This window comes from Takifugu rubripes, chromosome 21 (genome assembly GCF_901000725.2).
Source record: "Takifugu rubripes chromosome 21, fTakRub1.2, whole genome shotgun sequence".
NCBI lineage: Eukaryota > Metazoa > Chordata > Actinopteri > Tetraodontiformes > Tetraodontidae > Takifugu > Takifugu rubripes.
This window is the reverse complement of record NC_042305.1, coordinates 11649266-11669478: the sequence shown is the minus strand read 5'-3', so window position 1 is coordinate 11669478 and position 20213 is coordinate 11649266. Positions and strand designations below refer to the sequence as shown.

The following is a 20213-nucleotide window of genomic DNA, read 5'->3' as shown; positions in this document are numbered from 1 at the left end:
TTAGAGATGAATGTTCTCCAAGTGTCTTTGCTAATTTTCTGGTTTCATTTAACATTTTAAGGACTCGAATTGTCGCCAGATGTAAGTGAGTGTCGGTAAGTGACCGGTCCAGTGTGTATTCTTGCCTCTCAAGAACCGACTGATCCAACAGACCCAGCATAGAGCCGGCAGCACATGGGTAGATGCTCACAAACACTTTGTGGGAAACTATAAAAAAATGAAACCGAGAAGAGAACAGGGTCATTTCTTTGTTGTTTGCAGCCCTGCTGTGGGTGTTTTCACAGCTTTTCCTTGACCTTTTGTCCAGGCAGAACTTTCTTGTGTTCTACACCCGGTGTGTGATTCATAAATCTGAAGTGGTTATGAAGATCACACACCGGTGGATAGTTTTAAGGAACAGGAGGAGACAGAAATGTGCAAAGTTGTGGTGAGAGTGTGTCGCTGCAAAGGTGCCGATACCTCTGCGACAAATTTGCAGAAGTCCCATTTGCAGATGGGGAGTGATGCGTGCTGCCGTGGGAAGGGCCCGAGGACTTTCAGGGAGTCCATGCTTGAGTTTATCATTAAGTCTGGATTGCCCCGGACACAACAAATCCTGTTTTTAACACTTTGAGGACACAAACAATTTTTTCCCTGTTCTTGCCGAGGATGTGACAGTCGTTATAGCTCGGCCACCGAACAGCCTTCAAACGCTGGCGGCACTTCAGCCACTACCCACCGAGGAAATAGGAAATAACACTGGACAAACTTAAGAGTCCTTCCAAATCTCTTTATTTGCTTTCTAGGGAGTGACGATGGGCTCCGTTTAAGAGCAGTTTGTTAAAGTGACAATCCATCCACCATCCATCCATCCATCCATCCATCCATCCATCCATCCATCCATCCATCCATCCATCCATCCATCCATCCATCCTTCCATCAGGACGGTCAGTACTTTGGGTTTGTGTGTGTGTTGATTTTCCTGAAACACTGTAACCCCACCAGGACATTTTTCTAACCATCCTGGGGGTGGAAAGGCCACTTGAGGCCGATTAAACGCCTAATTGACGTGTGCATTGATCGGTGGCTGAACTGTCTTCCCGACACGCTGCTCTTTTCCTTCCAGGAGGAGCCGTTTGTGATGGTGTCGGAGAATGTCCTGGGAAAACCAAAGAAATACCAGGGTTACTCCATCGACGTGCTGGATGCTCTGTCCAACTATTTGGGCTTCAAATATGAGATCTACGTCACCTCAGATCACAAATACGGCAGCTTGCAGCCTGATGGGCAGTGGAACGGATTGATCGGCGAACTGGTTTCCAAGGTAAGAAACAAAAACAGTCATAATCGATCAAAACAAGTAAGAAAAAAAGCCGTGGGAACAATCAAAAGTCAATCGGGCCAATCGGCACTTAGAAAATTAGATTTTAAATGATAAAGAAATACATTTGCAACATTGATTCCCTGCACTAAATGACCACCAGACCTTGTTTTAACTATTTCACTTGACACGAAACAGAAAAAGGCCCCAGGCCCAGAGTTCCTTTAAATCCAGCCACATCCTGGAGCCAGCGGGATGTTTTATATTCAGTCATGGCAGCAGCCCAGCAGAAATGCTTCAGCGCACTTTCCAGCATATTCTCTTTAACAGACCAGTGATTCTGTGGTTCCAGAGGTGAGATGTTCTTAAGGAACCATGCATTTCATCACGGAATCAACCATTTTCTTCAAATTCTCAGGAAACACTGCACACGTTGTTTTATCTTCACACAGGTTTCAGGTGGGTTTGAGCTTCACCCCAACAACAAACTAATGATCTTGAAACACACTATATTTAAACAGCACTTGTTATGTTCCAGACGTGAGGACAAAAAGCACTGACACGTACTGGAGGACTCCCCAAACAGACTTTGCTTTCCTCGGGGAACTTTTTCCTCTTAAACTTTCATTGGCGCTGTCGTGTCAGCGTCCAGCTGCACTGAGCAGTTGTCTGCAGTCACGCAATGCTATTGTCCCTAAAATAATTCATGGGATGCGACACAGCAGCAGCAGTGACGGCCACAAAGGGACTCCACGTCCCTGGATTGAGATTATGTTAATGGTCCGGGTGTTTAAGAGCACAAGAGCCGCTTTAATGTGAGTTTTAGGGCGTTACCTGGTGACGTGGAAGCAAACGAAAAAATCTGGTGATTGATACACCTGCCGTGATCAAAATGCATCCCGAGACGTTGTTGCTCAAGGCCCCGGAACATGTAGTGCAGTGGAAACGTTCCCCAGAATTCAGATATGACTGGCGTTCCTGTGGGAAAAATAGGGATGTTTTGCATAAAACAACTGATGTGTGCCGAGATGATCGGTTTCAGACCTGTGCATAATTACAGAAAAGACAAGATAAAACTGCTGATGTGCAGTAAGAGCAATTAAAGCGCCGCAGCTTCTCAGACAAATGTGCTCAGTGATGAAAGTTTTCAGGGTTTTCCTCAGAAATGGCTCCTGAAGCCTCCGGACGGAGGCCAGCTTGGTGACAATATCAAGTATATTCAACAAAATTCCCGTCTCGCTCTTCTGACTGGAGCTGTACTCCATCCTGGAAATGGGACGCACTATTACTCCCATCGTCTCGGAGATGTCTTCATGTTGTCAAGAAGTTTGATTTGTGCTCAGAAGTTTTCTGTCTTCACTTGAGCTTTTGGCTGCTCTTCAAGTTTAAACGTACCGTGGTTGCTCTCTTTCCCGTGACCTTGTAAACCTCTCACTTGGTGTGGGTATTTTTAGTCTCCGCACAAATGGAGAAGCTCTCGAGATGATGGAGGAACACTTTGAGTTGAATTCATATTTATTTGAAGGCAGACGAGCCTGGACTGTGTATGGAAATCGAATCATTCTGCATTTTTCATCAGTCAGCAACAAGGTTTATCTCTCCGGAACCCAATTACACCAGGTAATTATTACCCAGTGCGCCCTCTGGAATCCTTTGTGGTGACTGACCATAGCAGTGTGTGTGTGTGTGTGTGTGTTTGTGTATGTGTGTGTGTGTAAACAAAAAAGGCATCCTGCAGGGTTTATCCCAGTATTCTTCTAATGCAGTGTAACTGACAGTTTCTGCATATTTAAGCACTTTGTTTCTTCACTCAGCTGTGAAATTAGGTTTTCTTTTCCTCCCCAACACACACACACTCACTCACACTCACACACACACATTCCGGATTAAAAGCAATTTAATGCAAATCTGCGTGTGTAATCGCTGTTTTTACAGTTGCTATAGGACTTTAGCCGCTTGACCATTTAATGAGCACACTTGTCTTACTTACTCTCTTTTCTATCATTCTAACAGCCGTAAAAAAGTCATTCCTGACATGAGAAGTGTAATTACTTGCATACTTATCCTCAGATGTTTAAAGACACACTGATACACATGGCAGAATTTTTGGTACAACTACACTCCGCAGCTGCTAGCCAGGCACTGGAGACGGGGAAGATTTTAATTAGGCTCCATTGTGTTTGCGTTTAAGCTGAGTTAGGCCAATTTCTCTTGGAAGAAACACTCACCGTTTTCATTCCCAACCTAAAGTCTTGAATAATTAAAAGCAACCATTAGTTGTCTTCAAAACAAACAAAAACGCTGTGGCGAATGTATAATTCAGTCGTCAAACATGGAACGAGCTGGGATGATGGTAGCGCTTACATGCTAAATTGCGCAATGGAGCCTCCTCTGAAATGACCAAGTCAAAATGATCGACCCATTATATTCATTTAGAAAACTATTGAGGATTCTCACAATTTATGTTGATGTACGTTGCATAACCGCACATGCTGCACAACACAACATAATAAACTGTGTACATGTTTTGCCATTGTGAAAAACAACCGGGACTTTAGTTCCTTCCTCTTTCTGTTTCTTAGCTCGCCTTCACGGGAATTTGGTGTCGTAGTTTCCATGAACAGTCTGAAAATGCCGCTCTGCATTTCCCTTCTTTGCTACTGCGATGGTAGACTCTCAGATGAGGCAAAAGCACTTTGAAAAAGTCCTCCTCCCATTCTGTATGAAAGTGATAAGTTTTAGTCATCTTACTTGGTACAGCTCCCCCACTCATTTTTATACCTTCTTAAGTTTAAGAGAAAAAACAAATTAGCAGTAGCAAACTGACTAGCTTGTTAGCTTTGCTGCAGAGCTGTTATTTGAGCATGTACAGTGACCTAAGCGTCAACAAAATTCAGATGTCATCTGACTGGCTGCCCTGTAGATCAATCAAGTGATGGCATGAATGATAGGCTGAGGTTATTTTCATTGGCATGCGATCTACCGATAGTACCATGGCGATCGACTGGTAGATCTCGATCGACGTGTTGAGCACCTGCCCTAATACCATTCACTGTTCCGTTGAAGCAAGAAAAACAAAAAGAAAAAAAGGGAAAAAGAAAAGAAACCTCTTGCTTTGACACCAAGAGCTTTATAAATCCTGGAACTGTCCGGTTTGTAGTATTTGAAGGGACCAGTTATGCTGCTGCTGCTTCTCTTTCACCAAAAGTGAACGTGTTTTTTACTGACCCTCTGCTTCTCGCAGCGAGCCGACGTGGGACTCTCTGCCCTGACCATCACGCCCGAGCGCGAGAGTGTTGTGGACTTCACCACGCGCTACATGGATTATTCTGTGGGAGTTCTGCTGCGCAAGGCCGAGCGCACGGTGGACATGTTTGCCTGCCTGGCACCCTTTGACCTGTCTCTGTGGGCGTGCATAGCCGGCACCGTGCTCCTCATTGGCATCCTGGTGTACCTGCTGAACTGGCTCAACCCACCCCGGCTCCCCATGGGATCCATGTCCTCGACAACGCTGTACAACTCCATGTGGTTCGTGTACGGCTCCTTCGTACAGCAAGGTAAGAACAGAGCATCATGAAAGATGGTTACGGTCCATATGGTTGCAGCTGCTCTTGGCTTATTTGGACAGGATTTAAGGACTTAAATTAGTCCGACTGTATTAATTATGTCTGTGCTCGACACCCTTGAGCGGATTCCTCTGTTGTTGGTTGTCTCACTGACTCACAACCCTGTTCAGGAGGTGGGAGAGGGACCCAAGTGATGGGACTTTTAACTCCATGCAGTGGTTGCAGCGTGACCTTTCCTCTTTGATTCAACACAATGAGAGCAAAAGAACTGAGAGGCTGCTCAGCTGGGGATGGAGCGGGCCAACTCTCCACGGTTTCCCAGGTTCCACGGAGCCGTGTGCCGAAAATTCAGCCCTACATGAGGATTTTGGTGTCACCGGTGCAGGGGTGGATCCCCATCAGCAGCCAACAGAATCAGAGAATAACAAGATCGCGTCATGTATCCGTGTGGTTCTGTTCATAAGGTTTGGTGCAATGATGAGATGTGGTCAGCTTTATGGTGTCCTGCTGCAGGATGCAGCCCTGTGGGGTTTTACATTAACATTACTTACATTAATTATGCTCCTTTTGTAGGATATATGGATATATAGGCCCTGAGCAAACAACTGATGAGCATCTCAGCGCTTGGAAAATAACCCTCCATCTTCCACTGCTAATGGTTGTAATGATGATGATACATGCTAATTGCTGTTTGATATTTGCAGCCATTTCTCTTTTAGATGTAATTAAGGTTTTAGTCGTGGAATCATTAGAGGGCAGGAATAAAAGGGGGAAATGTCTTTGTTTTGTGTGTTTATGGACTGATCGGAATGCTTCCGTCTCGGTTAAATGTGGCCCATTCTGCACCATTTTGTGTGCTTAGTTCGAGGAGAGCCGCGCTTCAGCTGCAGGCCATTTGTTTCTGATCCGGAAAGCCAGAAATATATTTCACTAAATTAACTGAGCATGAACAGATTACTGCCACCAGGCTAAGTGAGCTGACCTTCCCCGGCTTTAAAAGTCACATGGTACGGCGTTTACTTCCAGGCCGGCAGCCCTTTTGTGTGGCAGAGCTCATCTCTCTCGTGCACAGTAATTTTCGGTGACTGTTCTTCCATTCGGGACACATCATATTCTGAGCAGGCACACTTCTGACACCACACTGCAAGTCCAGATCTCACACTTCAGACAGACATTACACCTTTGAGATAGACAGATTTGTACCATGGAGAGCGGCTTCACTTGGGAGAAAAAGAAAACAGGATTCGTCTTCAAGGTCCCCTCAAGGTTCCCGGCCGTTGATACTTGAAGGGGCGTGAATATCAATCGCAGCCAGCTGTGGCCAAAGCCAGCAGCACAGCTCTGTTCAGCATTTAATGTGTTTTTTTTTTTTTTTACTGGCTGGAATTTCTTAAATTTACCACCGTTCCTCAGTAGAGCCAACAACATGTGACAGTGGTGTCGCACTGTGAGTCATGAATCGATGCTATTTGATGGAGCGTCTAAAGTTTGACTCAGAAATGCTGAACCCAGGTGAGTTTGGCTCTCAGCGATTATCTGCTGGTCAATGAACAACTCTCTGATTCCAGTGGGAGAATCCCTGTTTCTTTCTTTTAATGAACACTTAATATGGGTGCTGATTGATTATGCTAACACACGGGAGATGCAAAAGTAATGAACTGTACTGGAAGTGTAAAATGCCCCCCACAATGATACGTTTAAAGACCGCACAGAATATAAGCAACTACAAAAGTCACAATGAGCCATTTTATTTAAAGTATTATTTATCTCGGACTTTTGTGCCTCTTTTTATGCCATTTCCTCCGACTTATAAAGGCCCTGAAAAGTAGCAATTGGATGGAAATAGCCTCTCTATTTGCGTCAACACACATGATTTGGAGCACACATCAGTTGAGTACAGAGGCAAGTTTGTGAGTGGTGCGTTTCAGAGAGATGATGAGAGGCTGTGATTTAAAGAGGACTTTAAATGTCCTGAGGAGATTAATTTTCAGCTCTGGTTGAGTTACACTTTGGCCCTGGCTGAGGTGGGGAGGTCATTCCAATATTTTTCGGAGCCGGGAGGGACGAGAGTCAAGGCTGGGATGAGTGATTACCGGGTCACATTATTAGCAGAGCAGCAGGCAGCAGCCGGCTGACTACAGCTTGGACAGAGCGCCGGCTGGAAGGATGGGGATGTGCGCTCATCTTGAGCAGCAGGACTTGGATTTCAAATGGGGGGGGGGGGGGGGGTTAGCATGCAGGGAAACAAGGCAGCCATCAGCTGAGTGGGAAGAAGCTTTCATAAAGACCGGTCATGTGGTCGATAACACAGTTCCAGTGAACCTGGAAAGTGGATTCCACCAACTCTGTATCTATATGGAAAATGAAACCAAAAGCAGTTTAAAGCGTCAACTCTCAGCCACGCTGAGGAATCATCTGGAAGCAGAAACATTGCGATTAATTTGGGATCTGTTTTATCTAAAGAAACCCTCAAAGGCCTGCAAAGAAAATGCTGTTCTACACCCTTTATGTGACGCGATACGCAGTTATTGAAGGCTCGGGAAGAAAAGTTGCCTCAGTTTTGAGTTCCTGACAGATGGCTCACTCAAGTGCTGCAGCTTGACTCTCTGCTGCTGATTCCGTTTGGAAAATCCAACAATGGGGATACTTTGTTTTTCATATCCTCGCGCAGAAGAAAGCCGTGCTGTTACACAAGCTCGGTCTTGTTGAAAAGAGAAGAAATTTAAAGTAAGAGAGCCCGTTGGTTGGTGCTCTGCGGCTCCATCTTTCCTTTAATACCTCCAAGGCTCCCTCAGTCTGTCTCCCCCTCCTGGTTTTCCTCCCCCTCCTCTGAATCCTCAGTTTTTTGCCGAGCAGTGGAGTCAAAGACGAAACTCTGCTGTTTTTCTGACTCTTTCTCCCTCGCTTTCTCGGCTAATTAATGTGCTAACCAGCAGGAGAGGAGAAGACACTGTGGAGAAGCAGACTCTTTATCCGTGGGTGTGTGCATGTATGCCCGTGTTATCCTAGCCTGCAGCCTCCGTTGTTGGCGCCGCGGCTGCCCGCTCTCAAACGCCGCTAACCTGCGCAAACACACAAACTTGAAAACATTTGGGAAATCCAGACGCAACCTGGGCCACAGCCCCTAATCCACGCTCTCGTTTCTCAATCTGCTGCTCTTGGCTGTTCACCCTCCGTCTCGGCTCTTTAAATGATCTCGCCGCGTTTTCCCAGCGTCCCCTGCTGCACAGCTGTCTCTGAGTGAGTACGGCTGTGTGTGGGAGGGCAGAGTGTGTACTATTTTCACGGCCTCGTTGTGGCACAGGCAGAAAAATAACCCCAATTGTGTTTACTGTTTCCTCCCCCTCTCCCTTTGCGTGACGCCCCCGGGCGCTCGCCATTCTCCGGCTCTTCCTGCTGAGCTGTCACACCCTGCTCACATTGAGCACTCACAACACGCTCTTGTTCGCCCTCATGTGTGTCTCGCTTCATCATTATGTCTTTTTGCCGCACCACACCGCTGGGAATCCTGCCCCCCCTCCTCATTTTCTCTCTTGATGACTTACATCTGTGGTCCAATGACCTCTCGCTGTGTTCCCCTTGTGTCGGCTGGCTTTGTGCTCCAGAGGTAAACCACTGTGAAAAGCGACTGTTGCTCCGAGTGTCTTCTGTTCCGTCACCTCCTGACGTCGGTCCTCCATCACCTCGGCTCCGACTGAGGCTCATCTTTGGTGGGGGGACATTTGCCTGTCACGCATTTCACTTGAGGCCGTGACGTCGTCAAGCGCGAGCAGGCCGTCATGCTGCTCGCCGCGATGCATCAGTTAGCATCGCTGGGGCAAGCTCAAACGGCACCTCCCAGAGGAGCTGCGCTCTGCTAAAGGTTTCTTCCTGTTAAAAGCAGGGGCGGGGGGCACCTGAGGGGGTTCCGGCTCCAGGTTTTGTGAAGCTTCTTGAGGCAAGTAATCATTATTGTTGCTCTGCGGCACCTGATTCGGGCAGATTAGCAGGGCTGTTCCCACGGCAGCGGTAGCATTGGTTCCAGCCACCAGGGCGACCTCTGGTGTGGGTTTGAGAACACTGGGTAGAAGGTAGCTAAAAGCACACACGCACAAATACTCAACAGGCTTTAGCTCTCATTTTTTAATTGTACTAATTCTAAATGTCATTTTTCTTCAACTGCTAATTTCTGTATGCTGTGCACACCAAAACACACTGCATTTATCCATGTGGTGTTCAGTGTCAGCTGAGGAGAACCGCAGACCCAGGTGAGAAGTGCGCCTGGGAACTTTTTTCTACGAAAAATAAATTCACCGTTCATGTCAAGAAAAAAAGCAGCTGGGAAATTGCAGGCAGAAAAGGGTTTAACTCCCTTCTTTGAAAGAAACCTGCTTGAATTTCTTCCCATTGTTCAGAGATTTATCATATATATATATATATATATAGATTTAACCTACAGCTGTTTCTGGCTCATTGACCCGAGCCTTTACTGTATGTTGAGGTTCTCCGGTTGTGACCACTGAACGCTGCTGACACAACTCGCCGCCACCGATCTGGACGATTTGGTCTTGGAACTGAAGGGTTGCCGGTTCAAAAGGTCATGGGCTGGGGCACCCCTGAGCAAGGCGAGCATGCTTGTTTTGATGGAAGCCATGTCAGGTTGTACAGGACAGAGTGTTCCTACAGATGAGAACCTCAATAAGGCGGATCTGGTCGATTTCAAAATAAAACACCTTTCACAAAATAGGGATTGTTAAAACAAAATAAAAGCATAGCAAAATAATAACGGTGTAGATTGCTCATGAGTCACTCTGCAGGATGCTCTCAGATTTAAAAAAAAAAATGTTTGTTGTGATAAAGTTTGTGCCTTAGCTTCAGTGTTATTGACTGATGCACTTTAGGGTGGATAAACAAATGTTGCAAAACCTGCATCTAAATCAGCCTTAATATTTATTATAGAAGCAAGAGTGACTCTGAGCTGGTCACAGCAACAAGCAACCAAAAATAGGACTTCCATTTGTTCATCAAGAAAATCCACAACGAGACCTCCTGCATGTCCTCCGTGGTCCTCGGCCAATCAGAATAATTGCAAGATTTATGAGATCATTTGTTCTAACAAGGTGCCGTATAAAAGGCAGCAAAAGTCCAAAGAGCTCAGCCAGTTAGCAGAACAGAGGGAGGCAAGGAAAGAAGATGGGTCTGTCAAAGGAGATAAAACGGTGAGAGGCAGCAGGTCTGCATACCTTGTTAGAAGCATTGTTAGTGCTCAGCCAGTCATTATATGCAGTGCTGAGGCAGGACTACAGCCAGTTTACTGCAGAAAAGGACGGTTCACCTCCGGGAAACGTGTATTCCCTCGTTATCCGGTCAGCCCCGTGATGATGGACAGATGGAGGAAGCAAATTGTCCAACTAAATCTGGGTGTCTTAAAAGCTCTATTAGCTAGCTCACACAGACAATCTACTCCTGCATGTATACAGACTAGATGGAGTTTAACTGGACGTGACCTCCTGCACCAAATCCTCACCCACGGGTCAAACCATAAATGCAACGGCGGTGGTTTGTTTAGCCTTAAATTTGGTCTTTCTCGTGTGTATCATGGGGGTGCGCCATCCGGGGCAGCAGGCTAATGCTCGGTACTGGCTAGAACACAGCTGCTATGTCTTTAGTGTGGATTTTTTTCAAATGCGAAAGGGAAGCCTGATGCTTTTATTTTGTATTTGCTTTTGGATTCATGTTCACATCTGTCAACGTCCACTAATGGTTCCAGTTAAATGGTGCAAGTGTAAATCCAAGAGCATCTAAGAGTGTAAATCGACACCTATCGCAGAAAATCAGCATGATTTCACCATAAATGAATGGCCCACCCGTGCACAAATGCTAGTTTGAGCTTTGTTTGATGGATTCAGAAATAATGGCAGAACCGGGCCCCTTTTGTCTTTGCAGTTTGGTCTTTGGACTCTGAAGGCGAGTAACATTAGAATAAAAGATCAGAGTGAACGCACCAGCACAACCTGCCGCCCACAGTGTTACCAAATCCGAAGGGAGAAGAGTCATCTCATTTTCCACAACAAAATGGGAATTTGCTGCCAATGACAAAACGTCAGAAAGATCAAGACGGAATGTTGGCATGATGGAAGGGTGGGGTAGGAGGGCGTGAAGGAGTGGCGTGAAGTATTAAAAATGACAGTGTTAAAATTAAATAGAAGCAGCTCAGCCATGATCGCTGTCAGCTGGAGGTTCAAACCCACGGCAGAGCCTTGAGGCTGAGTGTGGAGAAGATAGACAGGAGGCGATAGCCGGGGTCAAGGGAAAAGTGCTGAGAGAGCTGTCAGATGCTACAGCGGCTGCTAGCTGATTTTCCTCTATAAGGAGTGGCCAAATACGCACTCACGCACGTCACTGGGTTGTAATAACAAACTGAAGACCGTCAGCTAGATGCTTGCCCTGTTGTCTTAGGTCAGCTCGTATATCACCAAAATTACCCAACACTTCTTACCCGACTACAACTGTATAGATTCATTGAGGATTTGGGTTTAAGTGTTAATAAACCATCCATGGACTGACCGAGGTTGACATCGTCAAAGTCCTAACAAATAAGCACGCTAATAGAAATGGTCATTATTATGCTATCGCCATGCTAAAAGGCAGAGCACCGATAGATACCCCGTACGTATCTGACCGATGAACCATTCCTCGGCTGTCACTTGTCTTATATATGCCAGAAATGTCCTTTTCAGGTTGTTAGCTTGGTTACATCCGTCCTTTCAAGGTTGTGGGTGAACCTTTGAGCCATTTACGACCACCCACTGAAAGCATAGCCAAACCTACTCTGCCGGATGAGGAAAGTTCCCATCTTTGATTTGTTGCTTGTGGTAAAGGAAAGCTCTGTTTAGCTACATAAAATGTATCAAATAAATGACTCTGGTGGTAGTTGAGAGGTGTTGATGAGGAAGGAATCTTCGCAGACACCGACTTGGTTATAAGAGATGTTTATTGGAGAGAACAGTCAGGTATCAATCGGACGCTCCAGCTTACCATAGATGGCGTCAAGCTAACTGAAAAACAAGTTGTGGCTTTACAAAGGTCAAGGCCTGCAGAGAATAGAAGCACACACTTCAGATGCTACACTTGGTTCAGCAAGGAAATGTTTAACTTGGGGGGAAGGGAAGGAATTCCACACAGAAGGAGCAGGAGCTACAAATCCACAGCTTCTAACAGTTTTCTGTTATTAATGTTTGCCATTTTCCCACGAGGAAAGGTCAGATAGTGTATTAACAAATAACCTAATCCATCACCACTTTTTAAACAACCAGCTCGTAGACTGGCTGAAGTGCTTCGTGTATGGGAAAAATAGAGTACCTTTTCCCTTTGGACCCAAAGGGCCACTTCATAAATTTTCAAATACACACAAACACGTTTGGACGCAGCCTTTGCTTCCTGTTTGCTTTTGTAAATCCTGTACTTTACACGGCTCGTATCGATCCACATACAGCAGCTGAGTGGGGCAACACGCTCTGTAAATAAGCTCAAAGAGTTTCTGCTGACTCCGTCAGGTTTGTGCTACTTTTTAGCCATGGCGAGGAGGCAAAACTGCTGATGAGGCTCGGAGGAACGAGGGAGGAGAGGAGGAATAGCTGTTCCTGTAATAACGCCAATGTCAAACTTCTGCATACAGTATTGTACAAACATTCAGAGCAGCAATATTAGCTCAGCTATTCTGGGAGGGCATCAGGGAATTTAGCACGCGCCATAGGTAGACGTGCGCTCACACGCCGAATAAGGCCAGAGAATTATCGCCCGTCTCCACACTTGCCCCACTGCAGTTTAGAACTTTACTGACTGCTCTGAATTGGATCCTTGGGAATTGGGAAAAAAGCGAAAACATCTTTCCAACTGATGATGCAGCAGGTTAGCTAGACTCTGAAGGGCCAACATTGAGCGTGGGTACATTTTGGGCTAATTCGTCAAGATGGCACCTCAGTCTGTGTTTGAGTACCTGTTAACCGCCTCGACAGTTGCCTTTTTCAGCAGCTCACAGCCACTTTTCGATAAGATAGAGTAATCAAAAGAGAATTCCAGAGCTAATATCGTAGTGAATTTTTGCAGCAGTCGTGGAGTGACAGTGCTCAGACCTTGTTTGAGCCAGAGTTCATCTCCATTGCCACCAGGGGGCGCATTTTAGGGAAACATTTCCATTGTCAAAGTTTGCCAGGTAGTCGTATGATGCCTTACAAACCTACGACTGCTTTATTCTAGTAGCTGTAGCCCAACAACCAGAGATAACCAGAAAATAACAATGCTCTTCAGATGACGCAAATGCTGTCCATCACCATCAAACCCACCCAGATCCAAAAAGATGCTGAACTCCAGGTCACGGGTCATTCTGTGTGTTTAGGGATACAACATGGGACCTTACCAACCGGTAAAGAACCAAAGTGGCTCTAAATTGCCAATCAGGCTTTGTCTCTTGGGCAAGGTTTGGCCCTAGTAACAGCAGCCAAACATGAGAACACGATGGTGTAGGAACAATAAACCATCTGCTTTACTTGTTTAGATTCAGCCCTTCTGCTTGCTGGTGCACGTCTTTGTGCGTGCGTGCGTGCATGTGGATTCATTGGCAGTACAAACATGCACCGCTCTATATGCTGATCTGCTGATGTCATACTGTTCTCACACAGCGTCCCTTGGCCAGAACACAGTTTATCTGTCTGATAGCATGCTAGGCTGATCCAGGCATCTGCCATCTCTGTATTTATTTCATGCCCTCTACCCTCACTTTGTTCGCACTTTTATTTTAGCAACGTCAGCTAGTTGGACAGAAAATGGGCTCTATGTCTTAATGAAACCTTTTTTTTGCTGAAAGGAAATCTGTAAGGAAAGGAACTGAAAGGAATATTAGCATTTGGTACAACAGTTTTCTTGTAGCTCTGGACATATGGTACCGGATGTTCCTGTCTCTCTTTCACAGTGAGTAGATGAGTAAGTGTGGTTATTAGGCTATAGTTGGCTGCCGGTAATGCACCAGTTTCTCTGCTGGTATAGGTCCCTTTTTCCCCAGAGTAACACCATTACAAGCAACATTTAAAAACCCACAACAGACGATGAGAGACAGAAACCATGACAGCGAAACGGCGAGCGAGACCCAGAGCAAACAGCCGGAAAAATGGATTTCCAAAGCTGGCTTTTCCAATTAATTTCAATTCTCTGAGAGGGCCGTCCAAACTGCTGTTTTTGTTCTGATATAAAACATGAACGGTGCTATCATCCATGGGGACGGGTGTGAAATATAATAATGTAAAGTGTTATCTCTTCCCGCTGAAAACATACGCACGCACATGCACAATATGTGGACGTAAGCACAAAAAGTGTCGCTCTGCTCTGATCTACTCAGCGTTGGTGCATATATGGCTGATATCTGCACGGTGGGTTCACTTTGGAGTGCAGCTAAGTGTGGAAATCATTTGCATTTCAATCTTTTAATTTGCTCCTTTTTTGTTAAATTGACCCAACTTGTGCGAGCTAACACCGCGGGTGCCGGACCTTATTTCCGTGCACTCCCTCGGGGGAATATTGTAAGATTCTCGCCCGCCTTTAACCAGATGATCTCATATTGAAACCTTCCATTACGCATATTGGATTCTGGCGGTTATCCATCTCCTGACACGTTACCGAACACGTCAGCTCTGCAGAGACAAACCTAATGACATGTAACGCTACGAAATCGTTCTTCGGTCTCATGACCAGAAATTACAAACGCAAAAGAGATCCGGTCTTGGGTGTCAGGCTTCCATCACATCTCACAGCACAGTGCAGCATAGTTCAGGATCTTCATTGGATAGAAAAAGCTTTCTAATCAGAATAATACTTTAATCATGATTAATCAGGGGTTTAATGTATCACTCCCTAACGAGGCCATCAGACAAATGTACATATGTACGGCGCTCGTTTTTGCTGCTATTTAACAAATCACTCGATGATCGTGACGCATTTAAGATGAAGTGGCCGTGGCGCTTCAACTTTTTCTTCATCAAAACTTTGGAAACGGAAATCTAAACTTTGACACGACTTCCAAACCCTTCAAGTTGGATTTAACAGGACATTGTTTTTTTTGTTTGTTTGTTTTGTTTGTTTTTTGTCTTGTTTTTTTAATTTCTGGTGTTAGCATAATTTGCTTGCAGAGTAGATGATGCATCGGGGTCCCCGGATGGTTCCATGGTTCATGTGTTCCCCTGGCTTCAGTGTGCCCTCTTCCTCTCTGACCCTCCTCCTCATCTGGGATTCTATTGGCTCTTTGCTGTCTTTGATCTGCCCTCGATTTCAAAGGAATCAAAGAATGACAGCTGTATGCTCTCGGTGTGAGTCCCGTGTAGACCCAGAAAAATTAGAAGTGACTCAGATGAATGTGTAGACTAACAGTTTTGTTCTGATCAGTGATCTGCTGCCTAACACTCACAGCTGGCTCTCTCCCCTCTATGTCACTACAGTCTGATACGTTCAGCAGTAAAGATGACATCCTGTCGGGTTTTATTAACGCTGAACCCTGACCCCTGACCTTTGTGCACATGCCAGCTGTGCTTTTTCTAAATACTGTAGTTCTGATGACGGCTCCCGCCATGCCCCTGAAGCAGAGTTTCTTAGCATCTCAGGCTCACGTCTGTTTCCACAGCTGTAATATCATGGGCCCCGTGCTAACGCTAATGCTAACCGCATGGAAACTGCCCTCTTGACTGTGGCAGGGGGTGGCACACCAGCTTTGGAGAGACCGAGGGAGCAGACGGCTGCAGAGCGGCTGGATAAGAGACAGATGCTCTCTGTCATATTGCTCCTCTTTTCTTTCTGTTTACTCCATTTTCATCTCGTTACCTCGACCCCCGCTCTGTAAAGCTCCCTCCCCTCAGAGTTTCCTCTGGCCACTCTGAAGAGCGGGAGAGGTTCTGCACGAGAACCAGACGAGGCAATAAGATAACGATTCCCGCCAGTCAACCGGCAGCGAGGGGCCATAACCCTGGGCAGGGTGGTGCCTTCTTGAAGCTTTAAAAGAAGGCCGCACTCACATAAAGGCCCCCTGGATGGTTGGCTTCGAAGACTCTCTCATGTGGATCTGCCATAACGTACACCATAGATGTAAGTTCATAGATGCTGGATTATCTTGGATGGTGTATTCTATATAGATTACTGCTTGAAATATATATATATGCACACACACATATAAAGAAAATGCTGATTAAACGTGAGCTAATAAAGGGAGTTAGTTGATATTCCCTGAGGCGGGAGATCAAAGTGCTGTCAGGCTTATTTAGCTACTTCAACCTTTTCCTGGTAAAAGAGAAGACCAGGAGATTAAGCTGATGTTTTTAGTCTGTTTACGTCACTCCGGAGTCTCTCTGCAAGACAGGGATGCAAAGGAGTCTCACATGGTTGCGTGTCCGGAAGGGGTCCTGGAGCCTGGACCTCAGCGCTCATCCATAAGAGGCTATTTACTGCTCAGAGCCTGGACATATATAATCATAGTTACAAATATTACAGACTGCGTGTGGCTTCCTCTCAGTCTGAAGCCTCCAATATTAATACTGCTTTTCCCTCTTAGCCTTTCTTTCTCTGTCCTTCAGAAGCGACAGTTTGAGTCATCAAATTCATTTGACGGAAGTGTTTTGGTAATGGAAGTAATGACATGTTGTCCCCTCCAGAAGGCTCCCGTCTCCGTGGACGCGTTCATCAATATTCTGCTCCAAGGCATTGAGTGTAACAATCATAGCAGGAGAAAACATAGCAGTGAAAACATGTATGAAGCTAGGAGCTGAGGTATATTTTCTGAGGTGTGTTTTTAGTGTTCTAATGTAAAACCGGCTCATGCTTGATATTCCCAAGTTATCCAATAAACCAGCTGTCATCAGGAGCTTCTATGCTGCTTTGAGTCACCAAAAATCTTCAGGAATCCACATAAACAACAACCTATGAGGTGGAACTCGATATCTGTATGCAAATATCCGCATTAAAATGCATACTTCCAGACTTCTGGCAGCCTATTTCATTGCGTTGCTGCCATACGTTGCTGGGTTGAACCATTTTTCCTTCCTGGGAGAAATCTGTGATCAACTCCTGACGATGGCTGCTGCAGCCGTTCAATCCAGATAAAATGACTAATGTTGCTGACTGAGAGGAGAGTCATTCATCATTACTGGGATTTTTTAAATTTATTTTCTATTCTCTGCTCTGCACCTCTGTGCGCTTGTGGTTCGGCTCTTAGAATCAAATCTGTGGAGAACTGATTGGTTTATAAGCTAAAACCTTAACCTGCTCTCTTAGATTTTACCAATATGCAGTTAGGACACATTTATTGTTGCTTTCCCAGAGAAGTAAGCAGTTTTTGGGTACCTAATTATCAAAAATGGCTCTTGGCAATATGCTCAAGAGGGTTGTGAGGGGACACAAACGTTTCCTGTCGTCTTAAAAAAAAAGTGGCATCATTTTGTCACAAGATTGCAGCGTTTCCAACTGGGAGCTGACATCAACTGGAAACTTACCACATTTCCTTCTCTGGATTCCTCTAATGAACAGACCCTCGAAGAACAAGTGAACGTGATGATGTAAGCTTGAATAGAAGCCTCAAAGGGCATCTGTTAAAAAGGGACAGGGCCGAGCCGATTCAGTATTGGTATGGGGTTTTTCCATAACAGCGTAATTCATAGATTGGGAATTTCCCATCCATGAGTTCTATCTGTGCTGTAACACTGTCTGCTGAAAGGTCTCCACAGGAGCTTCCTGCCACTGAGCTGGCTGCAAACTGTAGAAGGGATTTCCTAAACGGAGGCTTTAGACGCGAGGGAACAGCAGTGTTCCGCTGGTTGCAGCTAGCAGGCTCACAAACTTTTCCACACATTTGTGTGTGAGTGTCCACTCGAAACACCGCAAAGCAAGACAGCAACGTGCAACGCTTGCAAATCCGTTAGCTCCATCGTGACGTACAATACCTTCCTTTCCAGATTCTGGTACGCTGCAGATTCTGATCAGATAAGAAGTGAAAAAATGGGGATCGGTGCATCCCTAGTTCTGTTTCAATTCTATAAGTTCTGTTAAATGAAATGAGATTAGTTTAATGGGTTTATTTTAGTTTAAGTTTAGTTTAATCTGAGGAAAATGCAGGAGGATAAGAGTGGGAACATAATGGGAGCTTCTTTCTGCTGTGGCATAAAATTAATTATGTTACCATGAAGGAAAGAAGGAAAAGATCTTGGGAAAGAATTGTTTTAATGAAGACAGAGTGGATTAGAAAGCGTCAGGAGGACTAAGGAGTTGAGACATCAGCTGTTTCTCAATATGAATCCTTCTGGGTTCTCTTGTGTTTGTGCTCTAGCGAAACCTCATCAGCATGAGTACTTCTCCAGTTCTAAGTCCACAAAGCTCCAGACTAAAGTCACCTCCTGGTTTCCAGGATCAGCTCAACCAACTATAACTAGTATATGTTAGATTTGTCTTATGTAGGCCTCGGACAAATACATATCCCAAAATGCATTTCACCTCTGAAAGCAACAGCAATGGCGGAAGGTACACACTTCAAAGTACTCAAATGCATGTCTGTACTTCAGAAGTTCATTCGCAAGTAACATGTTCAGGATCAACCAGCCGATGACTAACTAACCCACCAGTTATGATAACAGCCACCGGAGTCACTGCAGTAATTCGAGTGTCAGGAAAAGCATTTGTAGGGGACAAACAGTTATTTCTGCAGCTCTAAATCAGTGGTCAATGGTACCATTGAGGGATGAAGACACAAAAAGTCTTGGTGAACAAAGGCACATTGACGAGTGTGTTAACGTTAATCATGCACCGTTTATGTCATTTCAATTACATTTGAACTGTAGCAAAATAAAAAGATACATTTCACTCAGCAACATTCCTGATTTTAAGTTCTCTTCTGATCATAATGCTGCCATTTTACATGAAAGTGTTGCACACAGAAAAGCACACTTAGGTTATTGGAAGTGAATATAGATAACAGCACTACATGATTCTGCCTCCAGGCTGGCGGTGAAATATGATGTCAAGCAAAGCAGCAAATGTGTTTTCTTGAGAAAGTAAACCCAAAGCAAGTGCACGATAACGCATTTGCAGCAAATCAAACTGTAAACGCTTTGAAGAAAGAGACCTCGGAGGGGAGCGGAGAAGGCAAAAGAGAAATATATGTGGCCAAGGAAAGTAGAAAAGGAAGCAAGAGAGAACGGGGGCACGAGTGGATGTTAGTGTCACATCCATTATTTAGAGAAGGCGGCAGCGTCCACTGGTGGAGCTGACGTGACGGCGCTCCTCTGACACTGGGATAAATGAGGCTAATTCCAAATAAGCGACTTTAATCTGTGCCTCTTCAATCATGACTGTGCATCTCTGAATATCAGGTATAAATATTTTAATGCGTGCCCCCGTGTGATTGTTCGGAAGCCTCGGAGAAACGGCGCCTCCTGGGGAAACCGGAGAATAAAAAAGCCGCCTTTTTGTGGTAACGTGACCTGTCAGGGGACGCGAGCACGGATGCTGTTTAATGCAACAAGGATTTACATTCCGAGACAGAAGAAACACTTTTCATGGTAATATCCTCCCCATCGGAGGGCCTGACAAGCATTGAGGCTTTTTGTTTCGATTCGTCAGAGTTAAAGACGATAATATATTGCAGGAGCTGCTGACATTTCCTTAATTTGTCTCCGAGTGTTCTTCCTGCCAGGAGTGTGTGAGACGTGGCAACATCCAGCATTAGCAAAGATTTCAGTCGGAATCATCACAGATGTACTGTAGAAATGTGCTGCTGGTTAAAGAGCTGCCAGGGGATCCGGTTCCAGGGGATCCGGTTCCCTGTGGTTCCGTCTGCGTTTTGGTGCATTGTGGAGATCAGATTTGTGAATCCAGATATGACCCTTGTCGGTTTTCCTCTGGCGGAGACAAACGGCCGGTGCTACTGTGGAGCATTTATTTCCTGTTGCTGTGCATTAAGCGCCTTTTTCTTGTTGGTGTTTTCTGTTTTCCAGGCGGGGAGGTGCCGTATACCACTCTGGCCACTCGGATGATGATGGGTGTCTGGTGGATGTTCGCTCTCATCGTCATCTCCTCGTACACGGCCAACCTCGCAGCCTTCCTCACCATCACACGCATAGAGAACTCCATACAGTAAGTATTCTGAGGAGCGTTTCATGCCAACAAGGTCTGGAAATGGCTCCAGGTTGGGACTTTTTCGAGTAAAGGTGACTGAAGTGAAGATGAAAACGACACAGAACCGGACTGGATTAAATCGCCTGCCCCGATTGGCCCCAGCTGTCGACACAACACGCGCAAAGGTGTCGAAGCCGGAATGAGATAAAAGGGAGTCAGGAAAAGTG

The 20213-nt window shown here is 45.5% G+C and overlaps 1 protein-coding gene across 2 annotated transcripts in view; it reads left to right on the top strand.

Moving 5' to 3' along the window:
* grid2 (glutamate receptor, ionotropic, delta 2) overlaps positions 1-20213 on the top strand; it is a 269350-nt gene that overhangs the window by 202102 nt on the left and 47035 nt on the right. For both annotated transcript variants that reach the window (XM_029829851.1, XM_029829852.1), the window contains exons 10-12: positions 1106-1303; positions 4545-4857; positions 19866-20004. In XM_029829851.1, coding sequence (XP_029685711.1) covers positions 1106-1303; positions 4545-4857; positions 19866-20004 — 650 coding nt within the window. The remainder of the gene's footprint in view (positions 1-1105; positions 1304-4544; positions 4858-19865; positions 20005-20213) is intronic.